The sequence below is a fragment of the Talpa occidentalis genome, unplaced genomic scaffold (genome assembly GCF_014898055.3).
Source record: "Talpa occidentalis isolate TD23 unplaced genomic scaffold, MPIMG_talOcc4v2.1 talOcc4.10, whole genome shotgun sequence".
Taxonomy (NCBI): Eukaryota; Metazoa; Chordata; class Mammalia; order Eulipotyphla; family Talpidae; genus Talpa; species Talpa occidentalis.
In genome coordinates, this window is record NW_023600993.1 from 17,877,845 (window position 1) to 17,904,467 (window position 26,623).

The window sequence follows — 26,623 nt, forward strand, 5'->3', positions numbered from 1 at the left end:
GTGGAAAAGATGGGAAGCAGGAAGGAAAGGAGCATTCCTTACCTGCCTTTTTTAATCTCTTGAAGATTGAACTTTGTGACTATGGTTATTCACAAATATTCAAAATAATAAAAATAAGTATTAACAGCCCAGATGTCCTTCAACAGGTGAAGAATTAAATTTGGGCACATATCATAGAAGACGACTGAGCAATAAAAAGGGGTGAACTACGGGTATGTGCAACGACTTGGAAGACTTCCCCCCGCCCCGCCCCGGGAATGATGTGGAGTGAAAAAAGCTGAAACCTAAATGTTACATATGTAGGTTTCCATATATGTTATCTGTCTTGAAATGACAAGGTTATAGAAATGGAGAACAGATTAAGAGTTTGTCAAGGGTTAAGGAGTAATTGGGGCTGGGAGGGAAGTGGGTATGGCTATAAAAAGATAACATGATGGGCCTCCCCGGTGGCGCAGCGGTTGAGCGCTGGGTTGCGAGGCTGCCCGCAACCTCTGCAGGGCCGGTTTGATCCCTGCCCACGGGGTCACCGGGCGAGGGTCCCACATGGCACACAGACCTCTCCTGCCGCCCGCTGCTCCCCTCAGCTGTGTACTTCGGTCCTTCTGCCTGCTCTGCTCCCCGCTCTGTGAATTCTCTCACCCTCCTGCACTTCTGACTGTACCCAGTGCTTGTATCAATCAATAAATCTTTTTTTTTAAGACTATTACTTCCGCAGTTTCATTTTTTTTTTAAAGATTTATTTATTTATTTGTTTGTTTATTTATTTATTTATTTATTTATTTATACAAGCACTGGGTACAGTCAGAAGCGCAGGAGGGTGAGAGAATTCACCAGAGCCAGAGCGGGGAGCAGAACAGGCAGAGTGACGAAGTACACTGATGAGGGGAGCAGCGGGCGGCAGGAGAGGTCTGCGCGCCATGTGGGACCCTCCCCGGTGGCCAGGGAGCAGCCGGGGATTGAACCAGCCCTGCAGAGGCTGAGGGCAGCTTTGCAACCCGGCGCTCAACCGCTGCGCCACCGGGAAGGCCCCAATAAATCTTTAAATAAAAAAGAAAAGAAAGTCATTATTGTTTAAAAAAAAAAAGATAACATGAGAGATCCTTGCAATGCAGAAAATGTTCTGTATCTTGACTGAATATCAGTATCATGGCTGTGATATTGTACTTAGCGTATTAGGGAAAACTGAATAAGGCATCTCAATTTCTTAAAATTGCAGGTGAATCTGTAATTATCTCAAAAGATTTAACATAAAAAAAAATCCAGTTTAAGAACATCTAGCCAGCGATATTAAGCAGTACATATTAAGGTTCCTAGGTGACTAGATAAGGAGCCAGACATGTGGGTATCTGGAGAAAAATCTGCTCCAGGCAGGGAAACCAGCAACTGAGAAGAAATTCATAGGGGAACAAAATTATTGTGTTGGCTGTTGGTGGGAATACAAACTGGTCCAACCACTATGGAAAGCTTTTGGAGAACCCTCAAATTACTAAAAATGGAGCTACTGTATGATATGACCTAGCAATTCCACTCCTAGGAATCTACCCAAAGGACACAAAAACATTAATTTGAAAGGAAACTGCGCCCCTATGTTCACTGCAGCACGATTTACAATAGCTAAGCTATGGAAACAACCTAAAGCCCACAAACAGATGACTGGATCAAATGTGGTACATACACAACGCAAGACTATTCAACAATCAAAAAAGATAAACTCATGCCATTTGCAGTGACATGGATGCAGCTGGAAGGGATTATGCTCAGTGAAATAAGTCAGAAGGAAAAAGAAAAATATCGGATGGTCTCATATAGGAGGACTATAGAGGAACTGAACAAGGGGTCAGGAAAAAAAAGAGACTAATTATAAATCAAATTATAAATCTAAGATATACAGTGGGAGGGGGTAAGAAGGGGGAAAATCGGAGGGAAGAGCACAAGACACTGGTGATGGAGTCATTAAAATTCAACTTAAACAGAGCAACAAGCAATGAGAGAAAGTCAAATGCTGGTACTGATCCAACTCAGTCCTGTATTTCCTGGGCTAGAAAAAAAATTATGAAGATTACAGATACTATGAATACAATACAATGCTTTAAAAATGGTAAAAAGTACCCCAAAATCATGCTGCAATTTAATTAGTATTAAAACTCAGAGTTGATTTTTTAACACACCTACTAACCTCTTTTTTGTCTTTAAACTTATCAATTTCTTTCTTCAGAAGCTCCACTCTTTGAAAGGATTCAAGGTTATTCACACTGTACACAAGAACAAAGCCATCAGCAAATGAAAAATAATGCTTTGGCAGCTCCACGCCTTCCTTCAGGCCTCTGGTGTCATAAAGATGTAACTGTTCCTTTACTCCCCGATCCGTTTCCACTGAAGCCATATACACATCTTCCATTGTTTCACAATCTTCCATTCCTGAGATTTAAAAAAATTACTCTTTTGGAAAACTCAGTACCAACTGTTGAGTATTTTCTTGTCCTTTCAAACTGAATTTCTATGTTCCCTATTTCCTGTATGTAAGAATCACACTTGGGGGCCTCCCCAGTGGCACAGTGGTTAAGCGCTGGGTTGCGAAGCTGCCCGCTGCCTCTGCAGCCCCGGTTCAATCCCCGGCTACTCCCTGGCCACCGGAGGAGGGTCCCACAAGGCATGCAGACCTCTCCTGCCGCCCACTGCTCCCCTCAGCAGTGTACTTCGGTTCTTCTGCCTGCTCTGCTCCCCGCTCTGGTGGATTCTCTCACCCTCCAGAGCTTCTGACTGTACCCAGCGCTTGCATAAATAAATAAAAAAATATAAAAATCTTTAAAAAAAAAAAAAGAATCACACTTGGTTGAGACTCCACCAGCCCTCGCCCAAGGAAACCCCATCAGGGAAAGTGCCAGAGTAGCCAGAGACCTGGTGACCTTCCACAAGAACCTCCCAGGCCCTGCGCGCACACAAGCAGAGGTCTCCTGAACTTCTGTGAGACCCCACCAGACCTCAAAGGCCTCAAGACTTACTAGGAGAGCCTGCCAGTACTGAAATCCTGGATCCATGTCAAGGGAGGAAGCCAGAGTGGCCAGAGGCCTCAGGAAACCCCACCAATACCGATCCAGACCAGCAAAGGCCTTGTAACTTTCGGCAGGACCCAGCCAGCACTTGCCTAGACTGGAAGAAGCCTTGCACCCTCAATGCACCCACCTGGACCCACAAAGGCCTTGTAATTTCCCACAGGATCCCCACCAGCACCCACACAGACTGGTGAGACCCTGGACTGACAGCAGGGAGAGAGCCTGAGTGGCCAGAGGCCTCATGACCATCCATGAGACCCTACCAGCTGCTCACCCAAATAGGTGAGAACCCTAACCAGTGAGGTGGGTGGGAACCATACACAGAGATAAGCCCCATACAGTAATTGGGTTCCAAAGCTAATAATGGGCAGAAGGAAAAACCCAACAAACAGGAACATGAGTCCCCAAGTGAAGAATACAGACAGAAAACAAGTCAATTCACAGACATGGAAGCTATGTTCTCCCTATGAGATACAGAGCTTAGAACGGCAATGATAAAGAAATTGAAGAAAACTCAGAAAAACAAATGAGTGTTGTTAGAAATGAAATCAATGAGGGCTTCCCTGGTGGTGCAGGTGTTTGAGTGTCTCACTGAGAAGCTGTCTGCAGCCTCTGCAGTGCCAGTTCAATCCCAGCCAGCCGGCGAGAATCCCACATGGTGCAACAGACCTCTCCTGTCTCACCCGCCGCTCCCCTCAGCAGTGTATTTCTTATGTCTGCCTGTTCTGTTCCTGCCCTGTCTCCGGTGATCCTTTCACCCTCCCGTGCATCTGGCCTGTACCTAAGTTCTTGTATACAAATAAATAAATCTTAAAAAAAAAAAAATGAAATCAATGTGCTGAACCCAGAAATTGAAGCTCTAAAGATAAAAATGGAGTCTCAGGAGTTCAAAAGAGAAATACAGGAGATGAAATTACTCAGGAGAAAGTTGTGGAAGTAGAACAGATGAAGTGGAAAAACCAGTCAATGTACCTGAAGATGCAAACGTTGAAAGAAAATACAAGACACAAAGAAAGGGGAAAATATTCCCTGCTTGTGGATTCGAAGAATCAACATTGTCAAAATGGCCATTCTTCCCAAAGAAATATACAGATCCAATGCAATCCCAATAAAAATGTCAATTTCAAAGAAGTGGAGCATATAAATTCATATGGAACCACAAAAGGCCCTGAATAGCAAAACCAAGCTTGCCAAAGAAGAAAGAGGATGGAGGTATCACATTTCCAAGCTATATTATAAAGCCATAATAATTAAAACAGCCTGGTACTGGAACAAAAATAGGCCAATGGAACAAAACTGAGAACAGAGAAATAAACCCATATTTATGGATAATTAACCTATGACAAAGGAGTCAAAAACATACACTGGAACTAGAAAAGCCTCTTCAATATATGGTGTTGGGAAAACTGGATAGCTGCATGCAAAAGAATGAAACTAGGCCATGCTACATATACACTAAAATCAACTAAAAATGGATCAAAGATTTGAATGTAAAACCTGAAACCATAAAAGACATAAGGAAACACAGGCAAACATAGGCAAACGTTTCATGACAGGGTCTCCCTTGTGGTGCGGGGGTAAAGCCTCAGCACTATCAAGCTATTGCCAGCTACCACAGTATGAGTGCGATCATTTGCCAGGGAGTTGACCCACATGGCACAGCAGACCTCTCTTGTCTCACCTGATGCTCCCCTCAGCAGTGTATTTCAGTAAATCTGCCTGTTCTGCTCCCCACTTTGTCTCTGGTGAATCCTCTCACTGCTCCCCCACCCCAGCACCTCAGGCCTACACCCCAATTCTTGTATGCATAAATAAATCTTTAAAAAAAGTTCACAATCACTTATTAGAGGAACGCAAATCAAGACCATGATAGATACCATCTCATACCTGTGAGAATGGCCCGTATCAAAAAAGATTAGAAACAAGTGCTGGTGAGGATGTGAAGAAAAGAGAACCCTCCAACCCTGCTTGGGGAATGCAACTGGTCCAGCCCTTATGGAAAGCAGTATGGAGGTGTCTCAAAACATTTGAAATGGATCTGACATTCAACCCAGTAATTTCACTCTTAAGCATCCATCCAAAAAATTCAAAAACGCTAATTCAAAAAGAAACACTACTTCCATGTTTATTGCAGCACTGTTTATTTCAGCTAAACTATGGAAACAACCTAGGTGCCCCAAAACAAGTGACTGGATCAAGAAGATGTGGTATAGGGCCTCCCAGGTGGCACAGCGGTTGAGCGCTGGGTTGGCCTCTGCGGCGCCGGTTCGATCCCTGGCTGCTCCCTGGCCACCAGAGGAGGGTCCCACATGGCGTGCAGACCTCTCCTGCCACCCACTGCTCCCCTCAGCGGTGTACTTCATCAGTCTGCCTGCTCTGCTCTCTGCTCTAACTCTGGTGAATTCTCTTACCCTTCCGAGATTCTGACTGTACCCAGTGCTTGTATAAATAAATCTTTATAAACAAACAAATAAATAAATCTTAAAAAAAAAAAAAGAAGATATGGTATATATACACAATGGAATACTACTCAGCAATCAAGAAGATAAAGTCATGCCATTTGCAGCAACATGGATGGAGACTGAAAGGATAATGCTAAGTGAAATAAGTCAGAAGGATAAAAATAAATATGGGACAGTATCACTTATATATAGAACACAAAGTAACTAAATTAATAGTCAGATAAAGACAAGCTGAAAACTGAACCCTTGGTAGGTGACAACAGAACTGAAGTACCATATGGGGAGAAAGGGTAAGAATGAAGAGGGAAGGAAGCACTATGGTGGTGGGATAGGAGTGAGTTGGTGGTGGGTGCAGTATGGTGGTAATACCTGATGGTGGGGTACCCCAATATGACCTCAGTAAAAATTTAAAAGTAGTTTAATGAACAGTGGTTTTTTTTTTTTTTTTTTTTTTTATAGAGGCATGCTTTATTTATTTGTTTGCTGGTTTCTTTGTTTGTTTTGTTTATACATGCACTGGGTACAGTCAGAAGCGCGGGAGGGCGAGGGAATTCACCAGAGCGGGGAGCAGAGCAGGCAGAAGGACCGAAGTACACTGCTGAGGGGAGCAGCGGGCGGCAGGAGAGGTCTGCGCGCCATGTGGGACCCTCCTCCGGTGGCCGGGGAGCAGCCGGGGATCGAACCGGCGCCGCAGAGGCCGCGCGCAGCTTCGCAACCCAGCGCTCAACCGCTGCGCCACCGGGGAGGCCCTGAACAGTGGTTTTTAAAAAAAAAAATATTTCTTCTGTATAGAAATAAAAAACTGTCAGAGATTTACTATTAGAAAAATTTTAAAAGTGATCATTACAAGAGTCAAAGAAATTGACACCTAAATTAGGGAATCAAAGGCTGATTTTAAAAGTCTCTTTAACCATAAATGGCTTCATTTTCTTCATCAGAGCTAGTGACAGGACATGGGGGACGTTTACTGCTTTTTTTCTGTGCATTTTCCACTAATTTCCAAGGTCTATTTAAAGGATTCAAAAATTTACATGTCCAGGCTGGGGTTGAGCATCAGACCTTAATTCCCAGGTATCTACTGGGCACTTTTATGTAAATATCCTGCAAGTACATCAAACGAACACACTTGTCTTTCCTCCCACACTTATACCTCCTGCTTGCTTTCTTTCTTCCCTTACTCACTATCCTCCTGGAACAGTCCAGATTCTCACTGAATAAAGAAGGTGTGGGTAAAAGTTATCAGAAACCAATGACTCTACTGCTGAAATATCTGCTTAGTTAAGCTCCTTCCTCTACCCCACTGCTTTATCTTCATTGAACCACTGCAATAGCTCAGTATATACCTGTATCCTTTTCAGACTGCTGAAATGTCAACACTGTGTATCCTTTCCTTATCCTTTCTTTATCCTCTTCCTTTTCTTTTCCCACTGTGCCTTGCACAGTTAGTACCATTTTATACTTAAAATTTTTCATACCTAATCCCCTTCAAAGCTGGTGTGTAAACTCCTTGAGATCCAGGACTATGGCTAATCTATCACTGTATTTATGAGAACAAATTGTCTTACATCTGTAGAAAGTCTTTACTAAATGTTTACTGAAATGAGTGAACAAAAGAGCAAACTCATAATTAATGTCACAATTTCAGTCCCTTTCTTGCCTGAATGATACTTTTTTCCTGTCACGCATGCACATTTAAGAAAGTTTATCTTAGGGCCTCCCTGGTGGCGCAGCGGTTGAGCGCTGGGTTGCTAAGCTGCCCGCAGCCTCTGCAGCACCGGTTCGATCCCCGGCTGCTCCCCGGCCACCGGAGGAGGGTCCCACATGGCGCGCAGACCTCTCCTGCCGCCCGCTGCTCCCCTCAGCAGTGTACTTTGGCCCTCTGCCTGCTCTGCTCCCCGCTCTGACTCTGGTGAATTCTCTCACCCTCCTGCGCTTCTGACTGTACCCAGTGCTTATCTAAATAAATAAATAAATAAATAAATCTTTTAAAAAAAAAAAAAAGAAAGTTTATCTTGGACCTCTCTGGTGGCGTAGGGGTTAAGTCTCAGCACTATCATGCTGTGGCCTGCTGCTCACCTCAGCAGTGTATTTCAATAAATCTGCCTGCTTTACTCCCCACTCTGTCTCTGGTGAATCCTCCTACCTCCTGCACCTCTGCTCTACAACGCAGCTCTTGTATGCATACATCAATAAAAATAAATCTTAAAAAAGTTTAAGTATTCTCTAAAGGTCTATTTTATCCAGCATTATACAGATATTATGCTATCCTTTTAAATAAGATACATGAATTTCAAACAAAATTGTCAAAAAACAATGACCTTGGTTACTCCACATGGTAAACAGAAATACTTACATTTATAAATAGATGTACTTAATATAATCATTAAGTCACCACCAACACACATTTTTAAATCAACTAAAATACCAAAAAAGTTTTCTTTTTCCAAAGTTTAAAGAAATCAATAGTTTTCTTATATAAGTTAAAAAGGAGTAAAGAACTGTCAACTGAAATAATTAAACTGCATTTCTAAAAATATAGTTATTAACATAAAAAAAGAACTTTTCACTGGAAATCAAACTTAAATGTGGCTCCATATAAACTTCAATATTTTTTGTTCAATTTATGTGAAAAAATATTACTGGCATTTTGATACGAATTACAGTTTATATAGTCTACTTTAAAAAATTTTTTCCAATAAATGCCATCGAAGAAGTTTCACTATATAGTTGTTTAACAGAGTGACAAGAAGTAGGTGTTGTTAATATTTGGGCTCTAGGAAGATTAGGAACTTTTTTTTTTTAAGATTTATTTATGCATGCCAGAACTGGGGTACAGGCCACAGGTGCAGGGAAAAGGGGGGCAGTGAGAAGATTCACCAGAGAGAGAGTGGGGAACAGAACAGGCGGATTGACTGAAATACACTGCTGAGGGGAGCAGCGGGCGAGACAGGAAAGGTCTGCTGCGCCATGTGGGTTAGTTAGCTTCCTGGCCAGGGATCGAACTATAGTGCAGAGGCTGTGGATAGCCTGAGGCCCCAAGATTAGTAACATTTTGAAAGACATACTAGAAATAAAGCCATTCTTTCCAAGAGGCAGTTTATCATACTTTCAGCAAATGTTTAAGATCAACTATGTACCCAGCACTATTCTACAAGTTATTCTAGAAATGAGAAGCAAAACTTCTGGCTTTACTTGAAAATGACTGGATTAGTTTTTATGGTAAATGATAAGCATCTTAAAATCTCTGCAGTAGAAGGAAAATTATTAACTTTCTCTAAACTTCATTCTTTACAGTGGTGATATGGAATGAAAAATTTTCCTTTGACACAGAACTGTTACAATTGTGCAGTTATATATGCTATGTTTTATTTTTTTTTTTAAGATTTTATTTTTATTTATTTATACAAGCACTGGGTACAGTCAGAAATGTGGGAGGGTGAGAGAATTCACGAGAGCCAGAGCGGGGAGCAGAGCAGGCAGAAGGACCGAAGTACACTGCTGAGGGGAGCAGCGGGCCCCAGGAGAGGTCTGCGCGCCATGTGGGACCCTCCTCCAGTGGCCGGGGAGCAGCCGGGGATCAAACCGGCACTGCAGAGGCTGTGGGCAGCTTCGCAACCCAGTGCTCAACCGCTGTGCCACCGGGGAGGCCCCTATGCTATGTTTTAAAGGTGAGAAATTATATTTATGCATACAAGAACTGGGGTACAGGCCAGAGTTGTGGGGGGGTGAAAGGATTCACCAGAGACATTGTGGGGAACAGAGCAGGCAGACTGACTGAAATACACTGCTGAGGGGATCAGCGGGCAAGACAGGTAAGGTCTGCTTTGCCATGTGGGTAGCTCCCTGGCTGGCAAGGGATTGAACTCATGCTACAGAGGCTGTGGATTGCTTCATAGTGCGGTGCTTAACCCCCTGCGCCACCAGGGAGGCCCTGGTTTGCATTTCTTGACTGGCCATTGTCAAGTCATCCACACCAGCAGCAGGGAGAATGTTCAGTTGCCCCTGAATTCCATTCACAGAGATGATGTACCAATTCTTGGCTCCTGTGTTGTTATTCCTTTGTTGTCAGCAGAGTTGATCAATAGCTAATACTGGAAGGACCAAGGAAATCTGGAATTTCCCACCAAAGGCACCAACCACTTCCTCTCTTCAACATCAGAAAGAATGAGTTTTTTACATATATAATAATCTTCATCACAGCCACTGTTCTTAGTTTTAACAGGAGACATTTTTATCAAAATATTCTCCCTGGGCCTCCCTGGGCGCAAGGGGTTAAGCACTGCACTATGAAGCAATCCGCAGCTTCTGCAGCACTAGTTCAATCCCCGGCTGGCCAGGGAGAAATCCACATGGCATAGCAGACCTCTCCTGACTCACCCACTGCTCTCCTCAGCAGTGTACTTCAGTCAATCTGCCTGTTCTGTTCCCCACTGTATCTGGTGAATCCTCTCACTCCCCACTTATCTGGCCTGTACTCCCACTCTTGTATGCATAAATAAATTAAAAAAAAAAAAGTTCTCCCTTGAAGGCAGTAGGATCAAAACAACGGTGGGGGTAATTGTACTGGGACTATAACCAAGACGAAAATACATACATTGTACAAAAATGAAAAATGATGTAAAAAATATATAAAATAAAAATTTAAAAAAAGTTCTCCCTTTTCTTGTTTTGCATTTAACTGGAACATTCTGTTCAAAGACTTATTTAAAATAAGTGTCCTGGTCATAAACAGCATGAACAGGCAGCACTTGAGACTGTTCTTCTTGATTAAGAGGTAAAACTGGGGCCTCCCTAATGGTGCAAGGGGTTAAGTCTCAGCACTATGAGGCTATCCATGGCCGGTGACCCACGTGGCGCAGCAGACCTTGCCTGTCTCCCCTGCTGCTCCCCTCAGAGTGTATTTTAGTCAATCTGCCTGTTCTGTTCCCACTCTGTCTCTGGTGACTCCTCTCACCCCCTGCACCTCTGGCTTGTACCTCAGTTCTTGTTATGCATAAACAAATCTTTTTTTTTTTTAAAGAGGTAAAACTGCCTTTATTTCCATCCTCAAACTTGGAAGCTTCATTTTTATTTTACTACCAATCTTTCTGCTTGCTATATTTTTCTGCAAATAGTTTTTTGTTGTTGTTCTCTCTTCCACATTGGGATTCTTTTCACAGACAGGGTTCAAATTCTCTTAGAATTGATTCCAATTATCATATAAAGTAGACACTTTTACAATATTTCTTTCTGAGTACTTAGGAGAATCTGGCCTGTCTTCTCCTTTGGGTGTGTTTACTGCAGATGTTGGGATGACTAATATTGCTATAGTAACATGAGGTTGTTCAGTTTCGTTTGCCCCACTCTCCTTTCAGCTTTCAAACTGCATCAGTGTTCTGCGTACTTGCTTCTGTGGCTTCCCAGTAATTCAGGACTTGGGAAATGGGAAGTTTCACTATGCCGTCATGAACAGCAAGTGCTGGTGACTCCTTGTTGAGAGGAGAGAGAGGGACTATGACTTGAAGAGTGATTATCAGTTACAACTTCCTTGCAGTTTTTTTCAAGCACTTGATCACCCACAAACTCATGATTTGTGGTTTTGTGTGGGCAATGAAGCAGATGGTGGTGCCCGGTTTCAAAACCAGAGCCAGAGGGGTGGAGGAGTGGAGGGTTTAGGGTCAAAATAAGGGGGGTGGGAACAGTATGGGGAATAGAACCAAAATGAAAATGCATACATTGTGCAAAAATGAAAAATGATGTAAGAATTATATAAAATAAAAAATACATTAAAAAAAAACACCTGAGCCAGATTTGCTAACAAAGTCCTGGACTAAATATTTAGGCTTATTATGAAAGGAACAACTCCAGGGAAGACATGCACAGGGCAAGGCACAGGGGAAGGGCGCAGAGCTGCCACGCTCTCCCCTCTGCAGATCTCCACATGTTCACCAGTCAGGACGCGCTCTATTCTTTTTTAAATGTACTTTACTTTGCTCCTGTTATATAGGTTTTGTCTCTTTAGTCCATATTGCACAAAATTATTCAATAACCATTTATTGATATGGATATTAAGGGGAAAAGATTAAAACTTTAATTTTAAAGAGTAGGGCCTCCCTGGTGGCACAAGGAGTTAAGTTTCAGCACTATGAAGCTGTCTTCATCCTCTGCAGCGTGAGTTCAATCCCTGACCAGGGAGCTGACCCACATGGCGCAGCAGACCTCTCCTGACTTGCCCACTGCTCCGCTCAGCAGTGTATTTCAGTCAGTCTGCCTGTTCTGCTCCCCACTGTCCTGGTGAATCCTCTCACCCCCCACATCTCTGGCCTACACCCCAGCTCTTGTATGTATAAATAAATCTTTAAATTTTTTTTTAAATAGTACAGAAGTATGCAATATGTGATATGGTCCCTATAAGCACTTTTGCGTTGATATATGAGCCAAATCCAGAAGAAAAATCATATGGATAATGTTCTTTAGCAGTAAAACACCCCATCTTAGAGTTTTTTGAGAATTCTTGCTATAGTTTCCCTAAACACCCTCAACACTATAGAATGATTTCTAGTATGTGCCTCACATGAAATGTCTAAGTATTACATAAAATCTCCATAAAGTATTAAAAGGAATAATCATACAATAACAGGTTGGACCATAAGAAACCAAAAATTTCCTTCATCAGCACAGTTTTTTACACTAAGGGGTGAGATTCAGTGTTTAGTAAGGGAAAAGTATTCATAGGTTTGAGTATCTATATAATCCTGTGATAAATTTCCCTAATTAAGGTAAGTGAAAGGTTATTCCATTAAGACACAAACTTACCAGGTTTTGATTACAAAAATAATTTAAAGACAAAAATAACTGAAACTTCTGTCCCATTGAATGTATTATCCATCAAAAACCAATTTAAGCCTCCCTACTGGCCTAAGTCTCAGGGTTTTAACTGCTATGGCCTGAGTTCAATTCCTAGTCAGGAAGCTAACCCACATATGGTGTGGTAGACCTCTCCTGTCTCACCCACTGGTCCCCTATTTCAGTAAATGCCCCTGTTCTGCTCCCCACTCAGTTCTGGTGAATCCTCTCACTCCCTGCACCTCCGGCCTATACCCCAAATCTAAGATTTTAAGATTTTATTTTAAGATTTTATTACTCAACTAAAGTCATGACTCTACAATCACTTCTCTAGATCTCCCACTCCATGCTGCAGGGCAATTACCCCTACCCAATATCAGAAGATAAAATGCAATTTTCTAGAGAGGGTAAAACTGAGGGTGCAAGGTGGGATAGAGGGTGTGAGTTATACAGTGAAAACAGGAGACAATTAAACGATATGCCTGTGCAAATACACTGTAGGTTGGAACCCCCAGTTAGCTTCCCTCTCTCTTCTAAAATAGGCTATCATTCAGGATTTCCCAGCAAATTTACCACCCAAATCGCCAGAGTGAATCTCAAAGTCATGAACCTTGTCTACAAGCCTAGGGATTTCAATTAATTTCCTCCATTTTTAATTATGAGCATACAACCAGGAATTACCAGGTATATGAGGAAAATTCAGAAAGAAAGCCCCTTAGAGGAAAAAAAGACCATGTAAAGAAAACAAAGAAGATACTCAATATTGTACTCAAAGATGTAAGATGATAAACAGTAGCAAGATACATCAAGTGAAAACTCGATGAAGGGCTGGAAAGTAATGAGAAAAACGCCCCGAAAACAGAGCAAAAATAATGTGAGAAGGAAAACAACACAGGAGAAATTTAAAAATTAAAGGAATAGCCCAGAAATCCAATATTCAAAAAGAGAAACAGAAAGAACAGAGGAGGGAACGCAGCAACAAATAATTCAGAACTGAAGAACATATTTCCATAAGGAAGGTCTCACCAGGTGCACAGTACCATGGATGAAAACACACCAATTCTAGGACACATCACTGTGAAATTTCAGAACACTGCAACAAAGAAGAAAGCCTACAAAAGCTTCCACAACCAAAGTAACATGAAACATAATAGCTGTGAGCTTGTCAAAAGCAACCCTAGATGCAAGAAGATGAGAGAATCTGGTAAAATAGAAGATATACATTTGAATGAACCAGCAATTTCACTACTAGATATATGTCTACCTAATAGCTTCGATAAATGTACAACATTGTTTATAGCAGTTTTATTTCTAATGCCTCAAAACTGTAAACAACCCAAATGTTCATCAAGACAGGACAGAGATATAGTCACACAGCAGAATACTATAAGACAGTGAAAATTAAACCACAGCTACCTATAACAATATGGATGAACGTCACAAATAAAATGTTGAGTAAACAGAGCCAAATGACCCCACTGACATAAAGTAATAAAAATAAATTATATTACTGATACATATAGAGGTGGCACAACCATTGATATAAAAAAGGATTCACTAAAAATCAAGGGAAAGGCCAAGTTATAATTGAAAAACATGGTGAGCTACTAGAGTACATTCAATGTTCTACTTTTTGACCCAGGTGGACAGTTTGCAAAGATTTGTTTCATAATTAATCAATAAACCATGTATGTGTTTTATGCACTGTTTCATATGTATTTTACTTTAAAGCTGAAAAGATGACAGTGGAGTCACGCCTTCAAATTCTGAAATAAAATTATTTTCAACCTAAAATTCTATACTCATCAAAATAATAGTTTAGGTGTGAGAGTAAAATAAAGACATTTCAAATATGTGATATGTCAAAGAATGTATCATATACATTCTCTCAGGAAACTATATGAAGAGACCTGTCATTTTGAGGAAAATAAGAGTCTAAATTTTTTTAAAAATACATTTCCATAAAAGGGCCTCCCCGGTGGCGCAGCGGTTGAGCGCTGGGTTGCGAAGCTCCTGCGGCCTCTGTGGCGCCCGTTCGATCCCCAGCTGCTCCCCAGCCACTGGAGGAGAGTCCCACATGGCGCGCAGACCTCTCCTGCCGCCCGCTGCTCCCCTCAGCAGTGTACTTCAGTCCTTCTGCCTGCTCTGCTCCCCACTCTGGCTCTGGTGAATTCTCTCACCCTCCCGCGCTTCTGACTGTACCCAGTGCATGTATAAACAAAACAAACAAATAAATAACATGCCTCTATTTAAAAAAAAAAAAAAAAAATTTATAAAAAAGGGCCTCCCCTGGTGGCGCAGGCGGTTGAGCACAGCGCTGTGAAGCTGTCCGCAGCCTCTGCAGCACAGGTTCAATCCTGGCCAGCCGGCAAGGGTACCACATGGCACAGCAGACCTCTCCTGTCTCACCTGCTGCTCCCCTCAGCAGTGTATTTCGTCAGTCTGCCTGTTCTGTTCCCCACTCTGTCTCTGGTGAATCCTCTCACCCTCCTGCACATCTGGCAAGTACCCCAGCTCTTGTATAATAAATAAATCTTTAAAAAAAAAATACATTTCTATAAAAATGTTATCTTACCATGTGGTATGTTTACTATGCTATTTTATTATATCCAATAATAAATATATTTTAAAATAATTTTAATCCATTAAAGATATCAAAAGATAGCTTACAATAAACAAAAGCTGTCGGGGCATTAAGAGTATAAAGGGTATTTTTTTCCTAGGAACAATTTATTTTTTTACATAGGTATAATTTAGATTCTGCAGATAAAAAATTAAGAGTCATTAATGCAGCACTCTGGCAGGAGGAATACCGAAACCAAAAATTTTGAGATCTGCTGGCATAAGCATTAGAACAAACACCAAATAAGGATTTAATCAAAATTGTTAGGCATTATTTGGAGAAAATATAAGAGAAGCAGAGCTGATCAAAATAGTTAATGAAAGGCAGAAATATGCTATAAGGTACGTGCCAGAGATAAGTACTTCAAAGATCTATGACTCTACTTCTCTAACATAAATCTCCTTTCATTCTGATCTGTAATTTGTCTTACTTACTAAACCATAATCCCCTTAGATGGTGTTTTCTTCTGTATCCTCAAAAGGTCTCATTATCTCATTACCACCTATATCATATAGCAAGTAATTAACAACTGTTTAAGTCAATGACTATATGAGATAATCCAATTCATAAAATTAGGTCACTGCAGCAAAGAACTGCCTCTTCCATTTTTTAAAACCTATGCAGCAGTACTGGACTGTCCTGTTTGAAAATATCAAGTCAGTGATTCTATGACTCCTATGACCCCTACTCAGGAAACCACATGTATACATGTGGACACATACGTTTTTTGACCTGTTATAGCACAATATCAAGTACTCTTGAATTTCAATAACAAAGATTTTTTTTCTATATTTCTCCCCTCTCTATGACTTCTATGACCCTTCTGGTCTCTCTGATTACACCTCACTTTTGTGTACCATCTTTAGGTTGGCATGACCAACAAAACACCCCTAGCAGTTCCCAGAATCAACAAAGAAATGAAGTAAAAATCATCTTACCAATAGTATGATTCCCATAAAGAAGCTGCTCCAAAATTGCTGTTTTCCCAACAGATAACAATCCACAAACCACAACTTTGCAGCCTTTTCCCATCTTCTCTCAGGATATCACTGTAAAAAGAATCACAAGTCCTTATGAGCATAGCAGGTCTTTAAAATTACATACTGTTGAAATCAACCTCTTTTTCCTAAGTTAAAAAAAATTTTTTTAAGATTTATTTATGCACTGGGCTGCAAAGCTGCCTGCAGCCTCTGCAGCGCTGATTCAATCCCCGGCCCCCCATGAGGGTCCCACATGGCACGCAGACCTCTCCTGTCATGCCCGCTGCTCCCCTCAGCAGTGTACTTCATCAGTCTGCCTGTTCTGCTTCCCACTCTGGTGAAATCTCTCTCCCGCGCGTCTGACTGTACCCAGTGCTTGTATAAATAAATAAATCTTTTTTAAAAAAAGTATGCATACAAGAACTGGGATATATGTCAGAGGTATGGGGGTGGTGAGAGGATTCACCAGAGTGGGGAGCAGAACAGGCTGATTGACTTAAGTACACTGCTGAGGGGAGCAGCCAGCGAGTCAGAAGAGTTATGCTGCGCCATGTGGGTTGCTCCCTGGCCAGCTGCAATTGAACTCATGCTGGCGGAAGCTGCGACAGCTTCACAGGTTGCATTTTAACCCCTTGTACCACCAGGGAGGCCCTCTACTTTTGAATTTAATAAGCAAATCATACATGGGGTGGGGGGGGGCTGGTTAAATCTAAAAAAAGGACACACAGAAGAATGTCCTTCCAAACCCTTTTTCCAAGTTGTGCTTCCTTAGAACAATCAGTTACCAGTTTCTTATATATCTTTACTGATGAATTCCAAATAATTGTAATACATGTAACCAAAACATACTTGTTTGTTTCCAAAAGGAATAAACACATTCTACACAAAAATATTTCTATACTAGTCTACAAGAATCCCAATCAAATCCTGGATGAAACTAATTCTATAAAGACTGTCTTTTGGCCTCCTGGTGGCACAGGGGTTAAAGACAGCCCTATCAAGCTATCACCAGCCACTGCAGCACAAGTTCAATCCCCAGCCAGCCTGGGAGCAACCCACATGGCACAGCAGATCTCTCCTATCTTCCTCACTGCTCCTCTCAGCAGTGTATTTCAGTAGCTCCTCCTGTTCTGCTCCCCACTCTCTCTGGTGCATCCTCTCCCCTGCCCCAACTCTGGCTTACACCCCAGTTTTTGTATGCATAGATCTTAAAAAAAAAAAAAAAAAAAAAAAAAAAAAAACTGCATGCTCATTAATATAGAAAAATCCACATTTGAACAGAAAGTTAAGGAGACAGGGGCCTCCCTGGTGGCATAAGGAGTTAAGTCCCAGCACAATGAAGCTATCCGCAGCCACTGAAGCACAAGTTTGATCCCTGGCCAGGGAGCTGATCCACATGGTGCAGCAGACCTCTCCTGACTCACCTGCTGCTCCCCTCAACAGCGTATTTCAGTCAATCGCCTATTCTGTTCCCCACTCTGTCTCTGAATCCTCTCACCCCCCTGCACCTCTGGCCTGTATCCCAGTTCTTTAATGCATAAACAAATAAATCTTAAAAAAGTTAAGGAGACATATAAATAAAAATTTGGATAACGAATGGACATAATTTTTTAAGCAAACATTAATTCTATTAAAGCTGCTGTTAGTCTTTACTCAGGCCAGTGAGAAAATGGATTTTGTTAGCCACCTGGGCTCTCTTATACTTCTTTTTGTGGCATACTTTTTAATGCTAGATAAATTACTCAGGGCCTTAAACTAGTTCTCCTAACTTCCTAACATATCCAAAGAGCAAGATCAAGTAACATTTTCTTTTTTTTTTAAAGTACACTGAACTTTATTTTTTAATATTTATTTATTTATTTATACAAGCACTGGGTACAGTCAGAAGCGCGGGAGGGTGAGAGAATTCACCAGAGCCAGAGCGGGGAGCAGAGCAGGCAGAAGGACCGAAGTACATTGCTGAGGGGAGCAGCGGGCAGCAGGAAGGTCTGCGAGCCATGAGGGACCCTCCTCCAGTGGCCGGGGAGCAGCCGGGGATTGAACCTGCGCTGCAGAGGCTGCAGGCAGCTTCGCAACCCAGCGCTCAACCGCTGCGCCACCGGGTAGGCCCTCAAGTAACATTTTCTTCAAAGCTTTTATTTTCCAGAAAGCAAGGTACCAGAAGCCAAGGCAGACAAGAAACAAGGCTCATTAAAAACAAAATATCCTGAAAAGAAAATTGAAACTTCAGAGTGACTTTTGTCATCTCCTACCACCTTATTTCTCCAATGTTCTTACCTAGAAGCATATTCAATAACTGACTAAAAGCAATGCCCCAACTCCCCGAAGTCAGAAAACAATAATTGCAAAGAAATTCAAGTAAACATTCTGATAAAAGGGAACCTGGATATCTTTCTGTGGTCATATACTTACTGGACTGTGACAACTAAAAACTCAGTACAGACATAACTTTCATGGTGGCAGAACAGCAGCTGTATTTGTATGTATGTGTATTGTATATCACTATTGCTTTTCTTCTTTACCAACAACGAAAACACTAAATAACAAGTGAATGTCTACCAAACCTCTATTTTCTCAAAGCCTATAATTTTTTTATGACCCAAATGAACCACAATACTAACCTGATGAGAAGGAAAATTTCAATGCTTTGATTACGGTAGTATAACAGCAACACAGCATTTCCTTCCAGAGCACTGCATTTTAGCAGCAGAATCATCACCACCACTTATGTGACACAACCATTATTTCCTGGGTAACATATTTGGGATGTTTTTAAATCATCCTAAGTATATTTATCACTGTTTTAAGTAGAACCACTTAGGGAACTTTCTTTACATTTTCAACATAACTGCAACAGAAAATTTCTTAACCCTTCCTAAGTGTAGAGTTTTATGGTATGGTATGGTTTGTATAGTATGGCATCTCCTATGTCAGCAACCATAGCCCATTTTAAAAGATTTTCTACACCTAACTCTGAATTAATGATTTAATGTCATCTCATTTATCATCAAATTATACTCCCTCTGCATACTGTGGTCTCCTGTAAGTTATACCACTGAATCTTTCAAAGGTTTTTAATGATACCAGTTAAAAAAAGTTGCCAGCAAACCATGTTAGAAGAGGAGGAAAAAGAAATATATCTGCCAGAGGGTAAGAAAAATGATGGCAGCACAGAACAATTCAGCTGTAAGAAAAGATTTCTGTTAGAATCTAAATTCCTATGTTTCTATTGTTATTTTATAGTGTTACTTTTCTTCCTCTGAAAATATCTTAGTTCCAAGAAGAATTTCTAAATACTGGGCCTCCCCAGTGGCGCAGCGGTTGAGTGCTGGGTTGTGAAGCTGCCCGCAGCCTCTGCAGCGCTGGTTCGATTCCCGGCTGCTCCCCGGCCACCAGAGGAGGGTCCCGCATGGCGCATAGACCTCTCCTGCCGCCCGCTGCTCCCCTCAGCAGTGTACTTCGGTCCTTCTGCCTGTTCTGCTACTTGCTCTGGCTCCGGTGAATTCTCTCAACCTCCTGCGCTTCTGACTGTACCCAGTCCTTGTATAAATAAATAAATAAATCTTAAAAAAAAAAAAAAAAGAATTTCTAAATACCAATCCTTATTTCCTCTTTCCCTCCTGTTCAATCAAAAAAAAAAAAAAAGCCCCTTTCCCACACATTATACCAGTCTTCAAAGAAAGTCAAGTGCTTTCAAAAGCAAAATACCGTGACTATAATTGAGTGAAGCAAACAGTAATAAGAAAAAAAAAACCCAATGATTAACAGAATAGATCCTCTGTAAAAAGAAGGCAAATTTGATGGTTGGGGATCACAGATAGCTGGAAAAATGCTGAAACCGACAGTATCCTGAGGAATTCAGAAATCAAATACTCTATAGTCTTGAAAATAGTCTTAATATAGTGGCTTTAAAAGTGGTATATAGGGGTGCACCTCCCTAGTGGCGCAGGGGTTAAAGACATTGCTATCAAGCTACAACCAGCCACTACAACATGAGTTTGATCCTTGGCCAACCAGGGAGCAACCCACATGGTGCAGCAGACCTCTCCTGTCTCACCTGCTGCTCCCCTCAGCAGTGTACTTTAGTCAATCTGCCTGTTCTGTTCCCCACTCTGTCTCTGGTAAATCCTCTCACCACCCCCTCCACCCCCACACCTCTGGCCTACACCCCAGCTCTTGTATGCAAAAATAAATCTTAAAAAAAAAAAAAGAAATGCTCTACTTTTAGATAGTGAGGGAAACCTGTATTTCTGTTCATTTTAAGGAAATCATTCTACTTTATAAGTAAAACATCACCTTTCTATGCAACCAGAAAAATAAAACCAATGAAACACTGTTAACATCAACAAGAGATGCTGTCTTATGTAAGCATGGAGGAAAACTTCTACACTGTGTATTTATGTAAATATTATGCATTGCGTGCAATTCTTATCCATATGTGACTACATCTTATGTAAACATACATAAGTGTTTTACAAACGAACAATGAAAGCAGACCCCAGCTTACCTTTTTTAAAATTCATTCAGCAAATATTTACTGAAAGCTTATTATAATGCCAGATATTTGGGGACAAATGAGGGGGCAAAACGAGAAATGAACCCTGCCCTCTGGAATCTAAAAATCAGTTGGAAATGCCAATTCAAATCCTGCAAAACAGCTAAGTGAGAAAATGCAAAGAAACAAAACTGCAAAAACTAATTGAGAAATTAGCAGTGATTGTTCACATTGCCAGAATCTTCTTTCTAAATGATTGATCCAACTTTGAAGTCAATCATCCTTGACTCATTTCTTATACCCACAAGTGATCAATCCTCTACCCTTGAAACATTCCTGGGGGGAGGGACCATTTAACACCTCCATCACTAATTAAGTGGTGGAAGCACCACGGGTCTCTCACCTTCTCTCACCTGGTCTCAAAGATGACCATGTTATAATTCCCAAAACCTGTGAGTATTTTACACAGTAAAAAGGACTCTGTGACTATGACTAAATTAAGAACCTTTAAATGGGGAGATTGTCCTGTAAGAGGGAGACAGGTGTATCAGCCAAATCAAGTGTGTGTGTGTGGCACGGGGGTTTATTTGAAGATCCCATACAGCTGATTTTGAAGATGAAAAGGTCAGAAGTCAACAAATGTAGGTGGTTCTAGAAACTGGAACCCTAAGGCAAGCAAATGATTTCCCCAAGATGTATAACCATACTGACAAGCTCATTTTAACACAGCGAGATTTCTGACCTAAAGAACCACAAGGACAATAAATTTGTGATGTTTTAAGAGACTAAACTTGCTGTAATCCATGCAAGCAGCAACAGGATACTAATACAACCTCTTAAGCTCTCTGCCTTCATTTTTCTCCTTCCTCCTTTTAGCATCAAAGCTGCAACACACACGATCCTTTTAAAATGTAAACCACGTGAAGTCACTTTCCTGCTTCAAACCTCCAAAGGTTTCCTATCTCAGCAGTTTGAAAACCCAAAGTCCCGACAAGAACCTTCGCTCCTAATGTCAACTCCTATTCCCCTCCGAGCAATGCCAGCCACAATGCCTCCGTGCTGTTCCAGCATCAATCCTGACATGCTCCTGCCTCGTCACGCTTCCCTGGGAATGAAGTCAAACCTCACACCCCCAAAGCTCACATCGTTAGAACATCTCAAATTTACTTCTAAGGAGACTTACCCAGAACATTCCATCTACAATTACGAATCCCACCGAAACAGCCCGAATCCCTTCCCTCCCCTTAATATTTGTTTGTCCTTAACACTTAAGCACTGAGCAGAAGCCCTACCTGCCTGAGGTTGAATTTCCGCCCATTTCCAAGAAAGCTGGAGCGGGGGCGCGGCCCCCCGGTCCATCCCCGCGGCTGGGACGCGGCCCGGCCCCTAGCAGACACTCCACAACCTGACAGCCTCGAAGAACCACGTGATGCCTCTTCCCGAGGTAAAGGAGCAATTAAAAAACGAGAAAAAGAAAAAAGCAACCCAAACCGTCCGCGGGTTAGGTCATTTTGATTCTTAAGCCTCGGCCACACTGAAAGTTAGCATTTGAACGCAACAGAAAGCGCCGGCATTTTCTCGTCCGTGCCCCCCCCAAACACCCCACGCACCTGGCGGGAGGGTCTCGGCCAACAACACTCCGCTTCCCTCGACCGCCGGCTCCGAGGCGGCGGCCTGGAGTCAAAGCCCGGCGGGGAAAGCCGGGATGGAGGGGCGCCCGGGCCGCCCGCGCGCGCCCTCCCCCTCCCCCGCACCTTTTTTCGGGGCAAAATCCCTCAGCGTCGGGCCTGCGGGGGTTAAAGCCAGAACCGACGCCAGGACCCCGAGGGTCCGGGCGAGGCCCACCCCGCGCGCGCCCCGCCGCCTCGGGCACGGGGTCCCGGCGCCGCGCAGGGGGCCCGCGGCGACTCCTCAGCGAGGCGCCCGGCGCGCGAGGCCGCGTCACAGCCGCGGGACACAGACCTGGAAACCGCCTCAGACCCCGAAAACAGCGGCGCGCAGCTCCGCGGCGAGTCTCGGGCCCTGGAGCACCGCCCCCAACCAGCGTCCCCTCCGCTTGGCGGCGGGCGCGTCAGGAACGCCTGCCCGCGGAGGCCGCGCCACAGCCGCTCCCGCCCGTCGCGACGCCGCAGCCGCCCAGACTGAAGCCTGCGGAGCAGGAGGCGGGGCAATAGGGGGAGCTGCGCCCAATTCCGGCAGAGCTCCGCCCACCGGGCTCGGCGCGGGAACTACAAGTCCCAGGAGGCCGCGGGCGGCGGCCGCGGTCCACCGGAAGGACGCGCGCAGAAATTGGGGCGGAGCCCAAGGGGGATTGTGGGTAAAGGGCTCTTTCCTTTCCATCTGGCGGCAGCCATCAGGTAAGCTGTGTTAGAGCGATTCCCTACACCATCCGCCGTTGATCTCCCTTCTCTTTGGCCATCCGGGCTCGGGGACCCTGCATTCTGGAAATTCCTCCCGCCTCCTGTGCGGTGCGAGTTTGATCAGAATGTGGGGCAGCGCGGGGGCGTGGAAAGGCGGCCCCCGAGGCGGGCTGGAGGAAGATGTTATGGCGGCACGAATTAGAACTGGGCCCGCAGCGTGAAGGAGAGCGAAGCCTGGGCGTCCTAAAGCGAGGCCAGTGGTTTGGATGGGGTGGCTGCATTTTCCTCGATAGTTAATCTTCGGTGCCAGCAGTACTTGACTGGGTTGGCGGCTAGGCCTCCTTGCCGGCCGGGCCCCTGGGATCGCCGCCTACGGTCGTCCGCCCCATGTGTCCACGTCTCGCGCCATTCATTCGTCCAACCAAAATGTGCTGGGTTCCTCCCTGTTCTGCGCCTCGGTTGGCAGGGGATACCTACCGCTGCTTTCGTTGGGCACAGAGGGTTGGGCAAGCTGTCCCCTGCAGATCGTGCAGAGCCATTTTCATTCCCAGTGGTTTCCTTTGGGGCGGGGAAGGGTGACTAAGATGGACGGAGCCCCCTTGTTATACTTAAAATGTGTATTTTTTTACTACTCAGTTTTTTTCCGCAAAGGTAAGCCAAAATGGGCGCTTACAAATACATCCAGGAACTATGGAGGAAGAAGCAGTCCGATGTGATGCGCTTTCTTCTCAGGGTGCGCTGCTGGCAGTATCGCCAGCTGTCGGCCCTCCACAGGGCACCCCGCCCCACCCGGCCGGATAAAGCGAGAAGACTGGGATACAAAGCCAAGCAAGGTGAGTGATCTTTGCCTTGTTGCTGGAACAAAAGTTCCCCGGAAAAAGTTAGAAACTGGTGAATAGGAAGGGGTATTACCAGTGTCTTCCTTCATAAAAAGCTTTAGCAAAAAGGGTCTTAAGGTAGTAAGGCACACAAGTTGACTGGCAAATTGCAGTTCATGCAATTAACTAAATTGCAAGTGTGTCAGTGATTGCAAATCCATGAGTCTAGACTACTTGGAAAATCACAGAAATATTTTCATAAGTGGGTCACAGTTTGGTATTTATTACCAGCAAACTTATCTGAAATATATTTGATGCTGGATCAGCATTAATGACAACTGGTTGAAACTTAAATCATTAATTCCTGTTATTAAAAAATGATAATTTTTTTGGTACAGGTTATGTCATATATCGGATTCGTGTGCGCCGTGGTGGCCGCAAACGTCCAGTTCCAAAGGGTGCAACCTATGGCAAGCCTGTCCACCATGGTGTAAATCAGCTGAAGTTTGCTAGAAGCCTTCAATCTGTTGCTGAAGTAAGTGGTTTTTGAGTAGCAGGTGGTCACCTTCTAGAGATGGCCGGGAACAATTTGAGCAGCTTTCCTGATTGTTAGCTTGAATCTAGATGTGTTGTGTATAAAGTGGAATTTATGATTTTTCCTGTTGTTGGTAGCGTTGATGTCCACGACACTGTCCGTCTTTGTTACTGATAGTCCATATATACTGGGGAGTTTATATGATTAGTATGAGCCTGCAGAACCTGAGCTGTTGCAGGGCAGTAGTCTTTGTCTTGAAACACCTTCCCAGGTTTGTGGAAGCTAGGCTTACACACATCACTTAACTTGTAATTGTCATATTCTGAAACTCAGCTTTGATGAGGGAAAGGGAAATAAGATGGAATGGCTTAAAATCAGTCTAAACATGTTACGTATGTTATTTTGGTAAAAACCTTACTGTACTTTTAGGCCAAACTGGGAAGCTTGGTTTTTGAGATGTTAAAGTACAGCCTCAGTCACTTGTCTAGTGGTAAAAAAAAAAAAAAAAAAAAAAAAAGGTAGAAGTATTGCTTCCCAGTTGTTACTGTGGGAAGCTGACTATGGGCCTTTTTTCCTGTTGTAGGAGCGAGCTGGACGCCACTGTGGAGCTCTGAGAGTCCTGAATTCTTACTGGGTTGGTGAAGATTCCACGTACAAATTTTTTGAGGTTATCCTCATTGATCCATTCCATAAAGCTATCAGAAGAAACCCTGACACCCAATGGATCACTAAACCAGTCCACAAGCACAGGGAGATGCGGGGGCTAACATCTGCAGGCCGCAAGAGCCGTGGTCTTGGAAAGGGCCACAAGTTCCACCACACTATTGGTGGTTCTCGCCGTGCAGCTTGGAGAAGGCGCAATACTCTCCAGCTCCACCGTTACCGCTAATAAGTAATGTTTGTAAAATTCTTACCTAATAAACAATTTAGGACAGTTATGTCTGCTTAAAAGTGTTCTTTAATTTGTTAAAACTAGTGTCTGCAGATTGTTTCATGAATGCATTGTCAAATTATGAGAGTTAAAGTGCAATAATGTTTGAAGGCTTATAAGTGATGTATCTTGTTTCTAATAAGATAAATTCTTTGTCTTTGCTTTATCTTATTAGGGAGTTACATGTCAGTGTTTAAAATGCTATTTGGTATAATAGGTGTAAAATCCTGTAAAAAAAAAAAAGTGCAGAAACTAGCCCTATAGCTTTCTTGGTGCATGTGATAAAACCTATAACTTCATTGGGGTAATGTGATGATCTGGTTTTCTCAAGTAGCTGTTTTTAGGAGTTGGTGAGAACAAATTTCAGTTGGATTTTGCTTGAAACATGAATGTTATCCTAATCCTTTGTTGTGATTATATGCAGAAAAAAATGAAAGCTAACTAGGGCCCACATTTTTAGTCCAATATTCCATTTTTTTAACTTGCTTCTGAAAATCAGTATAAAAGCTACCATTTCTAGGAGAATTGAATAAACCTGTTACAAGACCTGTTCTTATAAATGAAATATGGTGGTTAACATAAACAAGTGTCTCCACGATACCCATTCAAGTCAAGGCTCCTGATTGAATCCCATTACTTCATGGGGTATGAAGGATCCTGAATTATGTACACAGTAGTCAGTAATGGGAATTGACATTATTTGGGATTATAAACTAGTAATGCTATGGGTTGGGAGACCAGGGACAATCACATACCTTTCAAGTGTGAGAATAAAAAATTGTGTCCACTTTGATCAAAGTTTTAAAAGCTTGATCTGTTTGTCACACTTTTAGGAACCTGGAGAAAGGTGGTTGGCTTTATTTAAAAGTAGATTACTGTTGAGTCAGTCTTAATTATCTTGGGTCAACCCACATCTATTCTCATAAGGCTACTAAGAACTAAGTCATAATAGATGTAGCTGTCATCTATTGTTTCTTACCTAACTGTCTACAGTTATTCTCATCCCTGGCCAACAGAAGTACCATTCCACTAACTTGGTTAGGCCGACAGCTGTTTCCAGTGTGAATTTGTGTCGAAATACAGAGAGGAATTACCCTAATCCCTACCAATTCCGGTTTTGCTGTTTTAAGAATACTTTCAAAATCTAATTGCAGCTTCTCTTTAGGTGTCTTAAAAGCCCCAATTTTCAAGAAAACATGCAGGCTCAAAACTTACTGAGACCTAAATTCCACTCAAAATCTTAAACCATATATTTCCATTGTGTGTAGAGGTTGTTTGACTCAAGGAATAAATGTCTGTTAAACTAAAACAAATGGCACTGTCTCTAATCTTTTGTCATCTGGTGCTAATAGGATGCTTGAAACAAACCAAGTAGCCTAACCTACAGGAACTAACAGTCAACCGAACTTGAGGAAAATGTAGTGCTTAGTCTCCTTTGGGTTTTTAGTCATTTAGGTGCTTTCCCTCAAACTTGCTGCTGTCAGTTTGGAAGAAGAGGGAGGATTCAGGTCAAGGGTCATTACCAGTCTCCAAGACCTGCA

The 26,623-nt window shown here is 42.8% G+C and overlaps 2 protein-coding genes across 14 annotated transcripts in view; one reads left to right on the forward strand and one right to left on the reverse strand.

Annotated features, from left to right (window-relative positions):
* The window catches only part of NKIRAS1 (NFKB inhibitor interacting Ras like 1), a 62,347-nt gene that overhangs the window by 23,683 nt on the left and 12,041 nt on the right, over positions 1–26,623 (reverse strand). For 9 of the 12 annotated variants that reach the window (XR_008550841.1, XR_008550821.1, XR_008550812.1 and 6 more), the window contains exons 4-5: positions 15,902–16,012; positions 2,177–2,418 (exon numbers count right to left, since the gene is read on the reverse strand). Coding sequence is in view for 9 of the 12 variants with exons in the window: in XM_054692616.1 (XP_054548591.1) it covers positions 2,177–2,418; positions 15,902–15,995 (336 nt within the window). In the remaining 3 variants the exon portion in view is untranslated. Of the gene's footprint in view, positions 1–2,176; positions 2,419–15,901; positions 16,013–22,048; positions 22,155–22,192; positions 22,262–22,400; positions 22,495–26,623 lie in introns of those variants that run through there. The other 3 variants (XM_037525121.2, XM_037525137.2, XM_037525129.2) reach the window with 3 other exon arrangements.
* RPL15 (ribosomal protein L15) lies at positions 22,740–25,311 on the forward strand. Of its 2 annotated transcripts, none has more exons than XM_037525085.2 (4): positions 22,740–22,795; positions 23,435–23,631; positions 24,015–24,151; positions 24,735–25,311. In XM_037525085.2, exons 2-4 carry the CDS (start codon positions 23,460–23,462, stop codon positions 25,038–25,040), a joined length of 615 nt encoding a protein of 204 aa, XP_037380982.1. In that variant the 5' UTR covers positions 22,740–22,795; positions 23,435–23,459; the 3' UTR covers positions 25,041–25,311. The 2 variants fall into 2 exon arrangements, with proteins under 2 accessions (XP_037380982.1, XP_037380990.1); XM_037525093.2 differs by having other exon boundaries at positions 22,741–22,795; positions 23,450–23,631.

What these genes read in the sequence shown, in the direction of transcription:
- RPL15 (XM_037525085.2), top strand. Translation starts at nt 23,460, where the DNA reads ATGGGCGCTTACAAATACATCCAGGAACTATGGAGGAAGAAGCAGTCC. An exon ending in GGGATACAAAGCCAAGCAAG is followed by an intron (nt 23,632 to 24,014) that starts GTGAGTGATCTT and finishes TTTTTGGTACAG; the next exon opens with GTTATGTCATATATCGGATT. An exon ending in GCCTTCAATCTGTTGCTGAA is followed by an intron (nt 24,152 to 24,734) that starts GTAAGTGGTTTT and finishes TTCCTGTTGTAG; the next exon opens with GAGCGAGCTGGACGCCACTG.